Source organism: Myotis brandtii, unplaced genomic scaffold, assembly GCF_000412655.1.
Source record: "Myotis brandtii unplaced genomic scaffold, ASM41265v1 scaffold422, whole genome shotgun sequence".
NCBI lineage: Eukaryota > Metazoa > Chordata > Mammalia > Chiroptera > Vespertilionidae > Myotis > Myotis brandtii.
Window position 1 is genome coordinate 2,848,926 of NW_005366171.1, and position 20,787 is coordinate 2,869,712.

At 36.6% G+C, this 20,787-nt stretch overlaps 1 protein-coding gene across 3 annotated transcripts; it reads right to left on the reverse strand.

The window, feature by feature from the left end:
* On the reverse strand, positions 1-19,566 carry RNF141 (ring finger protein 141). Of its 3 annotated transcripts, XM_014545872.1 has the most exons (6): positions 19,455-19,566; positions 17,596-17,787; positions 14,647-14,692; positions 11,385-11,566; positions 6,451-6,558; positions 1-480 (listed from the first exon to the last, which is right to left on the reverse strand). In XM_014545872.1, the coding sequence occupies exons 2-6, from the start codon at positions 17,736-17,738 to the stop codon at positions 330-332; spliced, it is 630 nt and encodes a 209-aa protein (XP_014401358.1). In that variant the 5' UTR covers positions 17,739-17,787; positions 19,455-19,566; the 3' UTR covers positions 1-329. The 3 variants fall into 3 exon arrangements, with proteins under 3 accessions (XP_014401358.1, XP_014401359.1, XP_005874029.1); XM_014545873.1 differs by lacking the exons at positions 17,596-17,787; positions 19,455-19,566 and adding an exon at positions 16,540-16,640 and having other exon boundaries at positions 14,584-14,692; XM_005873967.2 differs by lacking the exon at positions 19,455-19,566 and having other exon boundaries at positions 133-480; positions 14,584-14,692.
* Between the last annotated feature and the right edge of the window lie 1,221 nt (positions 19,567-20,787).

Consider the following 20,787-nt stretch of genomic DNA (forward strand, 5'->3'; position numbering starts at 1 on the left):
TTCCAGAATGCTCCTACCCTGAAAAATAGTAGTGTTTCAGAAGCCTCTGGAAATGTTGCTGTTACTGCAGCAAAGGATTCAAGAGCAATTAGTTCTAATAAGCTATATTAGAACAGATAAATAATAGGAAAATAATGGTCTAGAACAGTAGCAAGTTTTAATTTACCATAAATGGAAGACATGAAAAGTTTATCAAATTGTCAGAAAAGCGAAAATAAGAGGGTGGGGAAAAGTGAGTTCTCGGTGCCTGCGCCACAACATCCCTGCATTCTTTCCCCATGACCCACATGTTTGTAGCCCACAATAGCAACAAAATACTTCACTCAAGGTCATGGTCTGTGGGGCTGGCCTGCCTCATCAGCCATGTTAAGAATATAGTTAGCCATATCATCTTCAGTGGGCGCATCTGACACCACCCAAGATTCATTTGCTCCAGTCATCTGCAGGCGACAAATAGGGCAATTCCTGTGTCGATCACTCCTGTTAGAGAAGTCGATTAAAGAATAATTCTTTTTCCTCTTTTTTAAAAACAGGTTTGTTTAAAAAGTAATACATATACATGGTTTATAAAAAAGTAAACAGCATAAAAGTACACAGTGAAAAATAAATCTCTCCCTCCAGCCCAATCTTTAATTCTTATCCCCAGGGGCAACCACTATCAGTTCATCAGTATGTCCTGTAGGCCATTATGTATCAGTGCATGTTAGAGTTGTCTATTCTTTTAAACATGCATTGTATGAATAGGCCACCATTTATTTAGTCTCCCACAGAAGAACATTTAGGTTTTTTCATTTCTTTTGCCACTACAAACAACAAAATGGAAGAATTCAAGATTTAAAATAAAAGATAACTTTACATGCAGAATAATTTTCCTGATAGAAAAAGAGCTTATATATGATCACTTAAATAAGATTATGTTTTTCAAAGGGATGTTTTTTGTCTTGTCAAACATTAATTTGGACATTTCTAAACTACCATATTTGAGCCAGAAACATGTCATGCAGGGAGAATGCTTTTCTCTTCATCTCTCAGTGAAATCTGAGACCAAAGTAATTAAATTATATCAATTGCTCTTTGGCTGTAGTACAAAACTAAGAAATCTGTTTCAAAAACTAAATGTGAAAGCTAGAGCTGGCATGTATTATTCAGATTCCTTTCTGGTTCCTCAGAGAGAGATACTTTACAAAGATAATTATGTGTGCTCTTCTGTGCACAAGTCACAATTTTAAAACAATCAACTTCTGCTTCTGGCCAAAAGGGACCAGACAACAAAGGACAATAATCCCTGAGAGGTGGGAAGCAAAGAAGGTGAGCCCTACAACTGCCCCAGCTTACTGCCTTGAGAGTTTCTAGGCCACAGAATAAGCAGGGGGAACCCAGGTGGGACTTGGCAGGCTCCTTCCCTAGTTGAAGGAACAGAGCTGAGAGTCTCGGGAGGCTAAGGCAGCTCCGAGTTACAGGGCAGAGAACTGGTGTGGAGAAAGTTGCACAAAGGGAGAATTCCCGAATCTACAGATGGTCCCCCTAGGCAGCGGTTCTCAACCTGTGCGTCGAGACCCCTTTGGGGGTCGAACGACCCTTTCACAGGGGTCGCCTAAGACCATCGGAAAACACATATATAATTACATATTGTTTTTGTGATTAATCACGATGCTTTAATGATGTTCAATTTGTAACAATGAAAATACATCCTGCATATCAGATATTTACATTACGATTCATAACAGTAGCAAAATTACAGTTATGAAGTAGCAACGAAAATAATTTTATGGTTGGGGGTCACCACAACATGAGGAACTGTATTAAAGGGTCGCGGCATTAGGAAGGTTGAGAACCACTGCCCTAGAGTATATTCAGCAGAGAGTGTGCATGTGAGGAAACTACTCCAGGCTGAAGAATCACCCAGAAGTATTTGAGAGGACAGTACCCAAAGCTCACAAAGGGCCTGGGATATTGCCTGTTCCCACCAGCCAGACTGGAAAACCTCATAATTCACAGAGCATGGAGTACTCTGAAAGGTCTTGCCTCATTAGTGGGACATAATGTGTTCTAAACTAAACACTGCTCTAGTCCTGCCTAACAAATTATAAAAACAAGACCCAAAAGGATCAAATTGTTTCCAAGTAACTATATCCCAGAACAAAGCTCAAGAATATTTATAGTAATATAAAAATATCCAGCACCCAAAAAGGTAAAAATCACAATGTCTGGCACCCAATCAAGAACTACCAGGCAAAAAAAAAGAAGCAGAAAAATACAACCCAAAATGAGGAGAAAAATCAGTCAAAACCAATCAGGAACTGACACAGATATTAGAATTAGCAGAGAAGAAAAGGAAAGGTTATGATAACCATATTCCATATATTTTAAAAAGAACTAGAGGAAAGACCAAACACATTAAGTTAGAGACACAGAAGATATTAAAAAACTCAAACTTTTAGAGATGAAAACTATAATATCTGAAGTAATAAATATACTGGATGGGAATTAATGGCAAGTTAGGCACTGTAGGAAAAAAGATTAGTAATTTGAAAAGGCACTGCAGTATTAATTATTCAAACAGAGAAAATGACTCAAAAAAAAAAAAAAAAGAAAGAAAGAAAATAGCATCAGTGAACTGTGGGACAACTTCAAATGGTCTATATGTGTAGCTGCAGTCCCAAAAGGAGAGGGGAGAGAACAGAAAAAAATATTTGAGAAATAATGGCTGTAACATTTCCAAAATTGGTGATACCATAAACCTACAATTCTAAAAAACTCAATGAACCCTAAGCACAAGGAACGGGAAGAAGACTAGTCTAAGGCACATCATAATCAAACTACTCAAAACCAGTGATAATGAAAAACAACATTAAAAGCAACCAGAGGGGAAAAAGTACAATACCCACATAGGAAAAAAGGATGATAGAGATTTCTCATAGGCAACAATGCAAGAAAAATGAGAATAAAGCAACATCATTAAAGTACTGAAAAAAAATACTATCAATTTAGAATTCTCTATCCAGAAAAAGTATTTTTTAAAATGATGTTTAAATAGACATTCAAGAAAATCCTATAGAACCTACAAAAAAATCAAAATTAATAAATGAGTTTAGTAAGGTTGCAGAATACAAGATTGATACACAAAAATCTATTTTATTTCTATATACTAGCAACAAACAATCATAAACTGAAATTTAAAAATACCATTTGAAATAGTATAAGAAACAAAGTACTTAGGGATAAATCTGTCAAAGATATGCAACACTGAAGACTACAAAAATTGATAAGAGAAATTAAACAAGACTAAGTAAATGGAGAAATAAACTGTTCTTGTGGATTGGAAGACTGGATATTATTAAGTCAAGTCTCCAAATTGACCATTTATTTAACGCAATCCCAATCAAAATCCTTACAACTTCTTTTGTAGAAATTGACAGTTGATTCTAAAACTCATATTGAAATTCAAAAGACCTAGCACAGTCAAAACAACCTTGAAAAAGAAGAAAGTTTGAGGACTAACCCTTCCTGATTTTAAGACTTACAGAAGCTAGATAATAATCAAGATATTGCAATATTGGTGTGAAATAGATGAATAGATCAGTGGACCAGAACAGAACCTAGAAATATACTCACATGTATTTGAACAACTGCTTTTCAACAAAGGTGCAGAGGCAATTTAGTGAATATAGTCTTTTCAACAAAATGGTATGGAGCAACTGGAGCCATATGTAAAAAGAGAATTTTGATCCATACCTCAAACCATATTAAAAAATTAACTCAAAATGGATCACAGTCCCAAATGTAAAACCTAAAAACTATAAAATTTTCAGAAGATAAAGATTTCTTAGATATGGCACTAAAATCACTATCCATAAATCACAAACTGATATACTGGACCTTGTCAAAATTAAAAACTTCTACTCTTTGAAAGATATTCTTAAGAGAATGAAAAGGCAAATCACAAAATGGGAGAAAATATTTGCAAATTATACAATGAGTGGCCAGATTATTATGACCATTCCATCAGTACAATGAAGTGAATTAGTTATGCAAATAATAATAAAACCTTGAGAGTATTTGCTTAGGAAGTTTTCAATATTTAGTATTTTTGGAAGTGTCAATGAAGTACTGATGGGGTGGTCATAATAATTTGGCCAGTTATAATAATCTGGCCACTCAGTGTATATCTGATAAAGGATTATCTATCTATCTATCTATCTATCTATCTATCTATCTATCTATCTATCTATCTAAAAGCCTAATATGCAAATTGTCCCCTTGGGAGTTTGGGAGACCAGGAGTTCGATCACTCGCTACCACGTGCGCTGACCACCAGGGGGCAGCATGGAACGAAGGAAGGCCCCAGCCGGCAGCTGGCAGCTGGGAAAGGAAGGCCCCGATTGGCCTTGATCGCTGGCCAGCCTAGGGACCCTACCCATGCACGAATTTTGTGCACTGGGCCTTTAGTACAGCAGTTGCCAACCGATGGTCCGCGGACCACTGGTGGTCTGCGAGGTCTGAAAGGTTGGCAACCGCTGCTTTAGTATATCCATAATAAATAAAGAACTCTCAAACTTTGAATGGACACTCCACCAAAGAAGATATATGGATGGTAAATAAGCACATGAAAAGATGCTCAACATTGTTAATAGCGAAATGCAAATTAAAACCACAATGTGATAACACTACACATCTACAGAATGACTAAAATTAAAAGGACTGATCAAACCAAGTATCGACAAGGTTGTGGAGCAATTGCAGCTCTCATATATTGCTGGTGGAAGTGTAAAATGGTACAACCACTGAGGAAAACAGTTGGCAGTTTCTTAAAAATTTAAACATATATCTACCATATGATCTAGCCATCCCACTCTTGGTTTTCATACAAGAAAAACCCCCAAAATATATGTTCATAAAATGTCTTGTCCACAAATGTATAGAAAGCTTTATTTGTAAAGCTAGTGAGTTTGAAAACTGCCATGATTTCAAAGTAGTGAAGAGAGTAAATGACATTTACGTGATGAGATAAGAAAGTATCTGTGACTTTCATATCAACTGTAATATAAGCAAAGATCTCTGATTCCTATTATTGACTTTGTCACAGGTACTAAACTTTTTGGGGAAATGGAATGTTTTGTATCTTGATTGTCATGTTGGTTACATAGTTATAAAAATTTGTTAAAATGTAAATATATATGTAAAACGGTCACATTTTATTGTGTGTATGTTATGCTTCAATAAAGTTGCTTTTAAAGGTTAAAAAATATTAATTTAACAGATATTGCCAAAATGTTCTCCAAAGCAGTTGTACCCAATTTATATACTGAGCCACAATATATAAAAATGCCAGTTTCGCCACAAGCTTGCCAAGACTGTATGTGCTAAACCTTGTCCTTCTTATAAGTGAAAGTGGTTTTGTAATATTGTTTTACTTTTTATTTATATAATTATAAAGGTAAATGTCTTTCACTTGATATTTGAAGAGATCTAGATTTTATACTTTTGGATAGATGGGCAGTTTCTGTAAAAAAAAAGTAGTGTTTTTAGCTTCTAAATTTGGAGATTGCATTTCCATTTATTTTAGCAAAAGAAACATTGTAAAAAGAAATACAAAGTTAAAAAAAGCTTTATTTGTAATAGCCAAAAATTGGAAACAACCCAATGTCCATCAACAAGTAAATGGATAAATAAACTGTGGCTTCCATACAATGAATACTACTCAGCAATAAAAAGGAACTATTGACACATACTACAACATAGATAAATCTTAAAATAATTATACTGAATGAAAGAAGCCAGACAAAAATAGGTTATATACTATATGATTTCAGTTATAAAAATTCTAGAAAATTCAAATTATTTTATAGTGACTGAGAGCAGAGTAGTGGTTGTCTGGGCACTGGAAGGAAGGGGTGGGAAGGAGATTTTACAATGGGACACAAAGTTAACTTTTTGGGATGATGGACTAGTTCATTATCTGTATAGTGAAGATGGTTTTTGTGCATGTGTACACATGTCAAAACATCAAACTGTACTTTAAGTATAGTTAATTGTATATCAATTATAAATTCTCCTAAATGAGATACTTATTTATAAAATACTAATGAGCTTGACCAGCTGATCTCTCAAGTTCCCTCCAGATCCAATTATTATTTCTTCTAACCACACATAAAGGAACAATGCAGAAATAAGAAAAAGGGAGGCCTGTGATTCTAGACTCAAGTCAGGCACAAATCTCCTTACAGCAAAAGTAAACTGCTAAAACTAAAATACACCCCCACATTTTATAAACTTTAGTTATAAAAATAAAAATATTTTTAACCATTAGGAGGCATGTCATAAAATCCAAAGTACTTAAGAACAAAATCTTATACTTAACTACAACACTTTTGTATTTTTTTGAAGTTTATTCATATATATGTTCCCATTTGACCTTTGCCTATTCCATGAAGACACCAGATAACTTACCATTTATCAATGCACTTCTGACAAAAGCTGTGAGTACAAGGCAGGATAAGGTCAACTCGACCATCCATGCAGATACAACACTCCTCCTCATCAGTCAGCTGCTTCACCCTGCAAAGTGAAAGCTAAGCTATAACAATATTCTCTGCTGTCATTATAGTTTAAACCAGTGGTCACCAACCGGTGGTCCGCGAGGTCCGAAAGGTTAGCAACCGCTGGTTTTCAACTGTTTCCATCACCTGAAAAAGCATTATCAAACATCTATGTGCCTTCAGTATAAAGCAAATGACTCATGCAATATCACACTAAATCAACATACTTTTTAGGGAAGGCATTATATTAGGGAAGAAGTACTAAGAGGGGCAAATTTTATGAAGAAAGACTGGATAAGGGATAAATTCTGCAGTGATTAAAAAGAAAATATGGACAAAAAACCTGGAAATATTCAGGTCTTTCTGCAAATAGCTTAACCCATTTAAATCATATTAAATTTATATAAGTGAATTTAACCAATAATGATTTATTCACTATACAGGATACAAAGCACTCTAAAATATGGATCTTGCCATCACGGTCTCCCTGTGCTGATGCTGATAATGAGCATATAAATGAAAAAATACCTCAGTCTTAAGTATCGGGTGCTACAGTAAATATAAGAGACAGAAAGCACAGTCTTGGTCCTCAAGGAGCTCTCTCACCTTGGGAAGAAAAGAGATGTTGAATCTTATACTCCAGCCACCATTTAGAGTGCCCTGAATGGGCCAAGTGCCTTTGCATGTGGTGTTTTCCTTTCTTGGAATACTTTTGTGAGTTTGGTAAATTCCAATATCAGTAACTCAGCTCAAAATATTACCTGCCTGTTCTCAAAACCAACATGTGCCTTAATTAAAGAACTTACATGTTGCATTTCAACTGGCTGTTTACTGGCTATCTATTAACTTAAAATTTTTTTGAATAAAGGGTGTTTATCTTAGGTTCTCAATAAATGTTTCTTAAAGTGATTTTAGTTTGTTTTTATCCTTTGTGCTGTTCTATTACTGTTAGATTTTGTTCATCAGGCATGTATTGCTTTTTTTAAAGATTGAATGTTTCAATGTACAGCCACTAGACTGTAAGTTTAAAAGGAGAAGCTATTGCTAACATGTTTTTAATTCCCTGCTGTGCTTATACCAGTGTATGTATATAAGATATTGAGATGTCACTTTAAAATTCATCAATCTGAATATAAAACAGAATATAAGCAAATATCAAATGTGCATTACATGTAGTAAGAGCAAAGTAAAGGAGGAGGAAATGAGTGTATTTCAAACTTGTTGGAAAGATTAGGTAGAGAAATGATAGGATTTTGACAGAGAACATGCTAGGTGAATAAACAAAGCTGTGACGGTAGAAAAAAACCTGTGTATGCACACATGCACTCAACAAGGAGCCTGGCATGATGCTCTGGGAAGAAAACTGAGAGAAAACGTTGCTTAAATATAGCAAAGAGAATCTGATCCTGGAATATCAAAAAGAAAAGTTTAAACTTGTTCTGACAGGCAAACTACAAATCAGAGTTTGATCAAGGGGAAAGTAACTCCATTGAAATAATACTTCAGGAAGATTAATTGGGAGTGCAGCATGAGGGGCAGTGTAGAGGGAGGAAAACCAATTAGATTATTTCAGCAATTCACTTGGGAGATAATTAGGGCCTGGTCTAAGGGTCATTATGAAAAACAAATCATCAGGATGTGGTAATAGATTAAATGTTATGCTTTAGTATTGGGCAAAATAGGGTAGCCATTGAATTGAAATGGGGAAATGGAATAAAAACCTAGATGGATGTGTATCTAATGTATTTTATTTTTTTCTACATATGTTCATTTCAATGTTTAGGTGCTATATATAGTGCCAGACCCAGATGAATTGGAGTCTCTGCTTTTGAGGAGCTTACAATTTACATCTAAGAATGTAGACTTGGGTGTCAATAGCGGAGAAAATAATTGAATCCATAGAGTGACAGGTGAGAATTTAAAAGTGAGGCACTGATGGCCATGAAGAACAGCATTCTGGATAGGGGTAAAAGAAAGAACAGGAGACACAGAAGCAGCCAGTGGAACCTGTATAATGTTCACCTGATTTTTGCTACCTTCCAAGCAGTGCAGTGACCAGAAGAGCCTTGCTCTACTTGTCCTTGTTAGACCACTTACAGAGCATTCAGTTCTATGCTCCCTGCCCTGAAAGACACATTGAGAGATAAAGGATTATCCAGGAAAGCCTCCAGGACATAGAAGAGACTCATATGAACAAATCAGAAGGAACTGGGGCTGCTCATCCTGGAGAACAGAGGCTCAGTGAGGATTTGATTACTGTTTTCAAATATGTGAAGGGCTGGAAAAGAGAAGACTTTTTTGGTGGGATTCCAAAAGGCACTGCCACTGAAATAAGTAGACTACAGTAATAATTTAGTGATAATTAATGACAGTTATCTCTTACCTATTATTATGGGCCAGGTACTATTCTAAGCATTTTACATATATTAACTCACTTAACTCTCTCAAGAGTCCTATGAAACAGATATTCATAGGACTATATTGTAGGAAGAATTCATAGTAATTAGAACCATCTGTATGTGAAAAGGCTTGCTTCTCTGAGGCTTTGAGCCCCATTTAACTGCAGGTGATCAAGTACAAGTTGCACTTTCAACTTGGCTAAATGTCATCAGTAGAATCTTACTATTCAAAGTGTTATCCATGGAGCTGCAGCAGTGACATTACCTGGAAGCTTGCTAGAATCTTAAGCTCCTCCTCATAACCACTGAATGTCAAAAGTTAGGAAGAACTGTAGTACAGGATCTTTATGCACCAGAGAATAACAATGCAGGTTGGAAGCACAGCTGTATTGCCAGACAGGCCTAAATGTGAATCTCAGCTAGACCAATGTCTATCTATGCCATTTATTTGTCTAAACTCATCTGAAATAGGCCAATAATTGTATTCCCATAGGGTTGTTCTGAGGATTTAATGAGTTTATACATGTAAAGCATTCATCACAATGCCTACTACCCTATAAGTACTCAATAAATATAAACCACTAATAGAAGTATGCATGAGATGTAAGGCTGAAGCAAATAAATACCTCTTAAGATTCCCTTCAATTTAAAAAGTCTGGTTTTCTATGAACTAGTGTATCAGGATGTAACTGAAAACCAAAAAGCATACAGAAGCAAAAAGCAGCCCTAACCTACTAATCTGGCATTGAATTTTCTAGTCTCAAGGGCACATGAAAAGGAATAACACCCTATCTCCTTCATTAAGATGACTGCAATAAGGAAAAAGTATTACTTTCATTTCATTGACTACCATAGAGCTTAAATATAGTAAATACTATTCGTGGCTTTTAAAATCCTATGTATAAATAATCACCATTTTGAAGGAGAGAGAAAAAGCAGAAAATCAGATAGTTGTCTTTGAAAGATTAACTTTACAAAATACAGGAAAGACAAGCCTTAACGTTGCCTATTCTATATAACAAAAGCCTAATATGCCAAGTGTCTGGTTGTCAGTTCAACCAATCAAAGAGTAATATGCTAATGATATGCTAAGGCTGCTCAACTGCTTGCTATGACATGCACTGACCACCAGGGAGCAGACAATCGAATGGTCAACCAGTCGCTATGATGTGCACTGACCACCAGAGGGCAGACGCTCCGACCAGTAGGTTAGCTTGCTGCTGGGGTCCAGCCGATAAGGACTGAGCGAGATGGGCGGGACATGCCCTGGAGCTTTCCCACAGTCCCTCCCCGGGTGGCCATCCTCCCGCGTCCCTCCTGGCCGCAATTGTGCACTGGTAGGGTCCCTCGGCCTGGCCTGTGCCCTCTTGCAATCCGGGACCCTTCGGGGGATGTCGGAGAGCTGGTTTTGGCCTGATTCCGCAGGCCAGGCCAAGGGACCCCACTGGTCCACAAATTCGTGCACCAGGCCTCTAGTGATGCTATAAAACTCATTTGGAATTTCAGTAACACTTGTACAGCCCAAACCTAGAAAACCAAACAATCCTATTAAATATAAACAGAAAATGATAAATGGAAAATACAATTTTACTATAACAATTTTAGTATTTGAAGATCAGCTGATTAAGAATAGACCAGAAAATGCTACTAGAGAAATAGAAGAGAAATTCTTGTTAAGCATATTTTTAACTTTAAGGTAAAAGGCACTGTCAATACAGGTTTCTGCTGTCTACTCTGTATGACAATAACATAGGATGTCAACATGTCTGGACCCAGGGAAGACTTTCCAATGAGGTGTTTACAAATTTAAGTTATGATCATGGTTGTCAAATGGCAACAGGTGGGAGCTTTCACGTGCCAAAAACATTATAGAGAAGGAAAAGAAAGTTTAGATAGAACAATAATGTAGGCCTGAGTAAACAAGCACCATCACAGAAAACTCTGGCTGACTTCATTTCCTTCTGGTACATGCAATATGTACACCAACTACTTGTTCATTCCTGAATGCACTGCCAGATCCTGGAGCCAATATTTACAATTTTAATGCTCCAATTAGATAATTTTAAGGAAAATTGGAATGGTTCTGCCATTCTTGGACCTAATTTCCTGAAGGGCTTTGATGTAAGAACCTAAATATCTATTATAAGAGGGGTATTAACTATAACTCTTTTGTCACTAAATGCAAGCATGTAGAGAGTGGATTAATGGAAATGAAGTTGGCAGCAATGTTACCTGGCATAAGCCACTTCAACTTTTCTTTAATTGGGCCCTCTAACAATGTCCTTTAAGTACAGAATAATCCAAAAGCTGATCTGGGATATATCAATTGAGACAAAAAGTAATGTGATTTAAGATGTCACAAAGAGCACCAGCCAAAATATTAATGAGATTTCAGTAGCTTGAATATTGGAAAATAAGAGAAACATGGTGCTTATGTATTGTGTACCTTCCCATCCAAAGACTAGCTTGACAAGATGTTACAGATGAGGAGTTTTCATCAGGGGCTTCAGAGGTGGAGCTCTGTGCCAACACTTCTGCTGCTTGACTTGTGATGTCTTTATAAAGCTGAATAAACTGGTACAAATTCATGATCCGTGATGCTTCTACAATGCCACGGCTTTTGTTAATCTAAAAATACAAAGAAAATGAAGAAAAAAAAAATCCCAACAATACACACACACAACCCCTCCCCACCCCAAAACGTTGATAATTTCTCTGATCATTTTTTCCCCAAAAAAGGGGAACAAATACTAAGTCAAACATCCTAGGAAAGAGAAGTTTGCCAGGTTTCCAAATTATCCAACAAGAGAACAAGAGTCTGAGCATATGAATAATATCATGTCTCCTACATTTGTAGATTTCAAAGGAGCTACACAAATTTATCTAATTTGATATTCAAAATAACTCTGTAGGGTTGATTAGGCATCATCTTATTTAGATTTGTGAGGTCAGGCAACTTTCCCAGACTTAAGAAATGAATTTTAGAGATCAGTATTGGCAATTCTTTTCATTTTAATTTCTTAAAGAATTTCTTAATTAAAGGCATTTATTTGAATCCAGCAACCACATGCCATTTTACTATAATTGAAACAACAGATTGTTTCCTTGAATATCTTAAGTTCTACTTTATACCCAAACTTCCAAACTAAAGTGAGAAAATTATATTGAAGTAAATCCTAACAAAAAGTGGTTGAGTTTTTCTCAGAAGGCCATTTTGAGGTATAGTAAAAACTCATTTAAAATAAAATGAACCAGTGTCTACAGGTTGTACTTAGCCTTGCTCTAGCTTACATTATAATGTGAGGATATATTTGGGGCAAGTGTGAGGTAACAGGTAAGGAGGGATAATATTGCTTTCAGGTTGGAGGACTCGTGGAGTGGGGTATATCTTCACTTTTGAAATGACCAAAGCCAGTAGGATTGAGGGCAAAGAACATGAATTAATCAGCAATACATTAGAGATGTAAAAGACTTCCTTTCAGCACAGGAGATAAGGAAGATTGTGGGGACAGAAGTAAGCAACGAAACCTATTAAGTACAATATCAAAATAAATAGAACAAACAAAATCATAAAATACTTAGAAAGAAATGAAGAATGCAGGGAGAAATATAGAGAGAGGGCATTAAAACTGTGAATGAAGTAGGTGTTGATGAAACTGGGGATATGAGAAAGTGAAATATGAGGTTACATATTAAAAAAAACATTATTATAGCAACATTTCCATATTTGGAATGAAAATAATAATAGTTGCAACTAACATTTATTGTTTACTACTTGAGAAGACAATGAGAAGAAAAACAGAATCAAGTATGAATCAGATTCCATGTGTAAAAATGCCAGAACCACTGCTAATTTAAAAAAATTTGATTAAATTTTGGGATGGTAAGATCTAAATGGAAATGCAAATATGTAATATTCTTTGTAATAAAAGACTATAGGTGCAGTTGAGAACAAATAGAAATAAAGGTGATAGGAATTTATAAATTATAAAATAGATTTTCAGAGCTAAAGAAACTGGGCCAGTCTTCCTTTGAAACTGTATAATTCAGAAGAAATCAGGGAATAATTCACATAGACATAGTATTTAACAGCAAAGTTTATCAAACTGCAACAAATATTTTTTTATTTTTTCAATCCTCACCTGAAGATATTTTTTTTTCCTTTGATTTTTTTTTTTAGAGTGGAAGGGAGGGAGGGAGACAGAGAAACATAGATGTGAGAGAGACACATCAATTGGCTGCTTCCTGCATGTGCCCTGACCAGGGCCAGGAATTGAACTTGCAATCCAGGTACATGCCCTTGACTAAGAATCGAACCCACAACTCTTCAGTGTGTGGGCCGATGTTCTATGCTCTAACCACTAAACCAAACTGATCAGGGCACAACAAATATTTATTAAGTACACATTACTGTTATAGGTAATATGTGCACTGCTCTAGGCACTGGTGACAGTGTGTATAAAAAACAAAACTCCTGACCTCATGGAATTTATACTATAGGTAGGAGAGACAGACAATAAAATACAGGTTAGACAGAAGTAAGTGTTATGGAGAAGATAAAACAGAGGAGATGAAATGCTAAAGGGTCGTAGGGAAGGCCTCACAGAGAAGGTGACATGTAAGAACTGAAAGGGGTGAAAGAATGAATCATATCAATATTTGGGGGAAAGATAATTCCAGGCTGAGAGAATAGGAAGTGCAAAGCATGTTAGGCAGAAGTGTACCTGGCAAGGAGCACAAGGAGTGCAGCAAGGAGCCCAGGGTGGTTGGAATAGAATGAGGGGGTTGGAATTGGAAAAAATAAGGTTAGGGGGTGAGGTGGGGACAGAATGTATAGACTTTGCTGATCATGACACAAAAGGAAAAAATCTCCTTACCCACGAGTTCTTTATGGGTTGGTCAGGAATGGACTTCAGGGCACTCATGAAGGCCCAATTTACTGTTTATGTGCACATGGATGATTTCACCATTTGTTTGTTGTAGAGTAGGAGTGGGGATATGAGAAGGCCTAATAAAATTCGTTCCTTCATTTTCACCGAAAGTTCTGTGGCCTCACAAAGGTTAAAAACCATCTATTCTAATCTACCCATTGATGGATGAGGCTTCCTAATACTCTATGACAGCGGCTATTATATTTTTCAACACAGGTGATATATTCAATTACCTAAAATGTAAAGATGAACTAAGACAGTGTATTAATGGTGAAAAATCCATTCTACAATTAAAAATTACTAAAACAAAACAAAAAACACAAACCTTTCTAATGGATTTAAAAATTATTAAATAAATAAAACCCAGTGTTCTTAAAAGAAATGATCTCTTAAGATAACTAATTTTTAAGGAGTCATCTTAGAGTTATGTAGAGTGTTGCCTTAGGATTCCATAGCTAGCTAAATACAAAAAGAGAGGTAGAGGGTTTACTACCACCTTTCTTGATTATAAAAATCTCTGCTATATGGTAATTACACAACCAGTGAGATTCAATTAACCTGGAAGGCAATAACAGTACCAAAACTATGTTTTAAATAGTTAATAATAACCACATTATTAACATCTATTTCAATCATATTACATTACACAATTAAATGTGGTTCTAACCACCAAAATAATTCTAGTTCTGCATCAGAAGTCTCTATCACTCTCACCTTGGTACAGACCACCCGTACAACCACTTTCCAAAAGGCAGAGGAATCAGACCCAGGTTGTACCTCAAAGAGAAGATGTTTTTCCTGGCCAGAAGCCACTTTAGCAGTTCTGAAAAGAGACAAACACATTTGTTTATTTTATGAAAAGTCATATAAAATAATTAAGCCATGAAATTAGATTCAAGAAACACTTTAAATCAGAGAAAAAAAATTGAAGAAAAAACACAAAGTCAAATAACAATAATAATTGTAATAATTAGATTCTTAAAACACAGGGATAGAGAAAGTTTTGATTAAACATACAACTTAATTTCCAAGGTTTTTAAAGTCAACAGCATAGTGGAATGATATTTATAAATCTGTTTGTCATATTTAATATCTTAATGGTCTTTAAACTTTTAACAAAGACATCTACGAAAAACATATCCAAGGAAACAGATATTTAAAAGAAAAACCAAGCTGGTTTCACTTATCCAAATTTGACTATTGCCTCAATGCATATAAAGTGTGAAAAAAAAATCTTGCTTTTGGTTGAGTCCTTATTTAAGCAACAATAATAACACATCACTTTGGAAAAAAAGTTTATAGGTAATGTGGACTGGATCAAGCAAATGCTTTTGAGACACTTTGAATATAGCTTCCCCGGGCAGAGTAATTTTCATCTAGAGAGCCACAGGATTCTAACATAAAAATATGACTTTTAGAGAATAATATCGCCATCAATGCTAATTTAAATCAGTTAAAAGACATACTTAAATATTACTGCTCCCTTCTATCATTAGTCACATTTCTGTCTGTGCATCAATGGGGATATCACACTCAGAACTAAGTGACTTACAGCTAAATAAATTGAGGCCATTGAAATTAAGCAACTAACCTGAGGTAACAAAATCTGCCAGGGAATGTAATTCAACTATGCCAGTTCCCAGTTGTTTTCTAGCTATCAAGCCACGCTTCATCTGTATAGGTTTAACTTTATTTCTCAGGCAGCACTGCACTTATGAATGCCCAACTCTGACCGTGAAAATTGGTTTTATGAACCAAATCCAGTCAGAAATAAATGAGAAGATATTCTTTACCATCACATCAGTATTACACAGTAAACTTAGCTTGTGGATGCTTTCACGGGACACATTTTATTCAGTATGTTTAGATGAAAAGGCAAAATTTTGTTAGACTAGACAAGGTTTACATAAGTTCCGAGACTCAAAGGGATGCTAAAGTTTTAAAAACAGATGGCTACGTTTTTTTATTATAAAAGATCAGACAATACACAAACACACAGTAAAATGTAAAATCTCCCTCGATGCGCCCCCGTTTCCACTGACTCCCCAGAGACCCAGTATGCAGCCTCCTAGCTCTTTTTGTATGTATTTACATATATAACAATACAGGATCCATCCATATAAATATACAGGACTTTAAGAACAAAACAAAATCCAGTGCTCTTAAAAGAAATGATCTTCTAAAACAACTTTAACTTTTAAGACATTCTTTATTCTTCATGACTGGCTAATAACAGTAGACTCTAGTCATGTCCATAAAAAAACTGTATTTCCTTTTTTTTATCTAAATGTGTTCCACATAGCCAAGTATGTTTCTTATCAACCAACACAACTATCACAAAGCTAGGGAGCACAGCATGTTCATGTACCTTGCCCTAAACTATTAATAGGGACTGTTTATACTAAGTGGGTCCAGACTGCTTGGTGATTTTGATTGGCTTTTGGGGGGTTTAAAGAGTGAGATATTAAGGTGGGTTAATGAAAAAAACTTCAGATGTAGGGAGAGCTGGATCTGCCATTAATCCTTGGGCAATCATTTTAAGCCTCAGTTAAAATGTCCAACCCTCAGCACAGTGCCTTGCACACACTATGGGTTCAGTGAATGTTAGCTAAATTGAACAGACTTAAGAGAGCCTTTAAGATCTTATTTAAAAGGCAATTTCATAATTACATGCCAAGAGAGACAGAAGATATATATACATGGATGTAGGTGCTGCCACAGAAAGACTTAATAGAAGGAAGTGACATCTGCTCATCTGTCACTAAGGGAGAAAACACACAAAGAAAAAGTAATATTTTAAAAGCATAATAATCTGGGGCCATTTAGGGACAAAGAGCCCTGTGTATTTTGATAGCTGCTATAACAGATTGGTATAAAAATTGATATAATAAAGAACAAATTCACAAACAAAAGACTAAATTCTATTAAATATGCTCTTTAAGAAGATAGAAAAATGTATATTCCATTTAAAACATTAATCAATTCAAGTTAAATAGTGATTTAAAGATGTTAGCTGATGCCAAAACCGGTTTGGCTCAGTGGATAGAGCATCGGCCTGCGGACTGAAGGGTCCCAGGTTCGATTCCGGTCAAGGGCATGTACCTGGGTTGCGGGCACATCCCCCGTGGGAGATGTGCAGGAGGCAGCTGATCGATGTTTCTCTCCCATCTATGTTTCTAACTATCTATCTCTCTCCCTTCCTCTCTGTAAAAAATCAATAAAATATATTTAAAAAAAAAAAGATGTTAGCTGATTAGAAATATTAATAACTGAAATATCTTATTCTTCTGATGATAAATGAATTATTACTATATATGTATTTCTCTGGTAAAACAATAGCTCTGCGAACAAACACAGAAGATTTATTTATTAACTAGATGAACTGGCTGATATACAGAAACCTGAGTGCCCAAGGACTATCCTAGGAGCCTTTCTCTAGAGTGGGTAATTGGCATACTCTCATTATGTACCTCTTTAGTGCTTTCAAACAAGAACAATTTATATGCCTGTGTTTAAAATTTAATTTAATGCTCCTTCCATCTCTTTTGTTCTTATTACATATTTTAAAATAGCCACATAGAAAGTCTTATAGTAGGTATTCAATAAATATTTGCTAACTGCTGCTGAAAACATTAAGTCATCAATACTTCTGATTACCTCTCAGGCAGTCATGACATGTGGGGCATACATAAGCAGGAAAATAAAATGAAAAAAAGCAAGCCTTACACATCATTAAGTTCAGCTACTCTCCCAAGAAATTCTTCGTAAGTTAAGGAGCCACTTTCTCGAACCAATGTGACATGTTTTGCTACTTTTTCTGGTAACTTGTTAAGAACCAACTGCGTCTGATCCGAAATCTGTTGTCCCATGATGAAATGATGTCTTTTGAAATCCAGGAAGTGTTGCTTCACATAGTTTCTGTTAAATATATATATAAAAGTTACTATATATAATATAAAAACAGCAGTATATCCACCCCTTCAAGAAAATAAAAGAAAAACTAGGAATACATTTAAGTAGAGTTCAAGAGGCTGATATCTCAGCTGATTTCTCAACAGAAACCATGCAGGCCAGAAGAGAGTGGCAAGAAATATTCAAAGTGATGAATAGCAAGAACCTACAACCAAGATTACTTTATCCAGCAAAGCTATCATTCAGAATTGAAGGTCAGATAAAGAGCTTCACAGATAAGAAAAAGCTAAAGGAGTTCATCACCACCAAACCAGCATTATATGAAATGCTGAAAGGTATTCTTTAAGAAGAGGAAGAAGAAAAAGGAACTCTTACCATTTGCCACACCATGGATGGAACTAGAGAGCATTATGCTAAGTGAAATAAGCCAGTCAGAGAAGGATAAATACCACATGATCTCACTCATTTGTGGAATATAATGAACATCATAAACTGATGAACAAGGACTGATCCAGAGATGGAGAGGCATTGATTGGACTGTCGGGCCTTGGAGGGAAGGTAGGGGAGGGCAGGGTTAAGGGGGAAAGATCAACCAAAGGACTTACATGCAAAACGTGGGTATAAGGACACATGTAATATCTTAATCAATAAAAAAATATATTAAAAAAAAGAGGCTGATATCATTTTGATATTAGCAAATACTTCCTTCTAGCTCAGGGGTGGGGAACATCCAGCCCCAGGACTGTATAAAGCCCGAAAAATCATTTGGTCTGGTCCTGCCAAGGCATTAGGGGTGAGTTAAATGTTTGACCAAATATAGCAGGCTAATTTTTTAAAAAAATATATTTTATTGATTTTTACAGAGAGGAAGAAAGAGGGATAGAGAGTTAGAAATATCAATGAGAGAGAAACATCAATCAGCTGCCTCCTGCACACTCCCTCATGAGGATGTGCCCGTAACCAAGGTACATGCCCTTGGCCGGAATCGAACCTGGGACCTTTGATAGTCTGAAGTCTATCCATTGAGCCAAACCGGTTAGGGCGAGGCTAATTTTTAAGTTGATAATTTTGTAAGGCCCTCAATGATGTTATAAATATCCAAATGGCCCCTGGCAGAAAAAAAGGTTCCCCACCCCTATTCTGGATCATGGAACAGTAGTACTGCATGGGAACATAATTTGCAAACCACTGGCATAGAATTCAGCACAAGACAAATCTCTGGTCAAGATTTCTCAAAGAACTAGCAGCTCTCATACTATTGTGCCACCTATAATTTAATCCTCGCAACCAGAATAATAACGTGCTTTCAAAAAACATTTGGAAGATTTTTAAAATAAAGAACAACTGTTTTTTTTTTAAATATAAGAATATCAAGGATTCCAAAAATGCCACATTCTTTAGTGGGTGGTAATATACACTTGATCAATTCTTTTTCTAACAAGTGAACTGTTGTAGTTCAAATATCCTTTATAAAGATATAAAATTACATCATGGGCAATTGGCAAAACCAAAAACCAACCCCCAAACCCAACCCAACCCAACCCAATCCAAAAAATCCGGGAAAATTTAAACCATATCCATTCATAAAAGGATTAAAGAAAAGCTGAAAAGCCTGAAAGTGCAACAAAATGACTAACTCAAAAGTACTGTAGTATTTATAAAATATACGTAACTGAAATAATCAATTATTTTCATCATGCAGTCAGTAATAAAAAAACATCAGTGATAAAAAACTAGGCCCCTAAGGATACACTTTCATTACTCATTCCTTATTCAACGGCTGTTATCTGTAAGCTGTTCTGCAAGATAAGAAATTAACAGCAGTTACAACAGATATTATAGGCAGTGAAACAAATTAAACTAGAGCCACTATAGAGCCTGGAATGCCTGTTCCGAAGAAAATTTTTATAGAAAGAAAAACTACAAAAGGAGAGAGAGTACTTGGAGGTTAAGAATACTGATTTCTGAGAGCACCAGTATGTTTACTAAATACATTACATACGTATTTGGAAAAATACACTAACTAGACGTGTAAGAATCCTCTCTGGGCCTTCCCTGCTTTTTTGGCAGAAGGGTAAGGTTAAGTGTGCTAGGTGTTTGGAAGTGAACTAAGAAAGATGGGGCCCCACACCTCAAATACCAAGTTCAGTTACAAGAAATGACAAAGAACATATCTTTGGAAATCTACAATTATACTAAGGAGGAAATTATTTAGAAATGGCAGCCAGGCAGCATCAAAGGAAAGAAAAAAAATCCACACTATTTTTGAGTTCGGAAAGAATCACTTCTTAGAGAGGCGACTTCAATAGAGCAGTGACTGATTTAGGGTCTGGGCCCGATGAAATTCTGAATGGATGGAGCTCAATTCATAGCAGTAGGGATGGGCGGAGGGGAGTGGAAAAGAGTAACTCTATGCAGGGTCAGAATGTGGGCGTGCACTACAATTAAAGTAAAGGGGCTGGGGATGGATTTGAATAATAATAGTAAGTCCACGTTTTGCAGCTAACATACAAATAACAATTATTAGCAAGGAAACGTTTCGTCTTGGCCGGTCCTGCAGGTAGCTGGTTCACCAAGGTCAGACCTTTGGGAAGAGGAGCAGCCTAAACTAACTGAGAAACGGAGGGCCGGCTACGCCGAGCAGATGGCTCGGCCGTGTGAGTTAGGGTCGCCGGGCAGAGGGGCTGTCCTCTGGGACGTCCGGTGCGGCCGGGCGCACGTGGTTTTCAACGTGACCGGTGTGTTTACCAAACACGCCGGCCGCCCCCGCCGCCTCGGCCCCTCCTCAGGCGCACTTGAACCTGGAGCTTTGAGCCAACAGCCACGTCCGCGATCCGACGGGCTGCGCAGGCGGCAAGATTCAAACGCGGTTCCGGGCTCGAGAAGGACCAGCTCCCTCCAGTGCCCCCAGGTCCTCTCCCCAAATGGGACCAGCCACCTCCCCACACCGGGCCATTGAAACGGCCGGGCTGGAGCCGGTGCGTCCCCGCAGGGCCTCCCAGGCCG

Coding starts and splice junctions, on each gene's coding strand:
- RNF141 (XM_005873967.2), bottom strand. CDS start 17,738: ATGGGACAACAGATTTCGGATCAGACGCAGTTGGTTCTTAACAAGTTA. Junction 14,693..17,595: donor GTAGCTGAACTTAATGATGT/GTAAGGCTTGCT, acceptor GTCTCTTTTCAG/AACTGCTAAAGTGGCTTCTG. Junction 481..6,450: donor CAGAAGTGCATTGATAAATG/GTAAGTTATCTG, acceptor CTTCTCTAACAG/GAGTGATCGACACAGGAATT.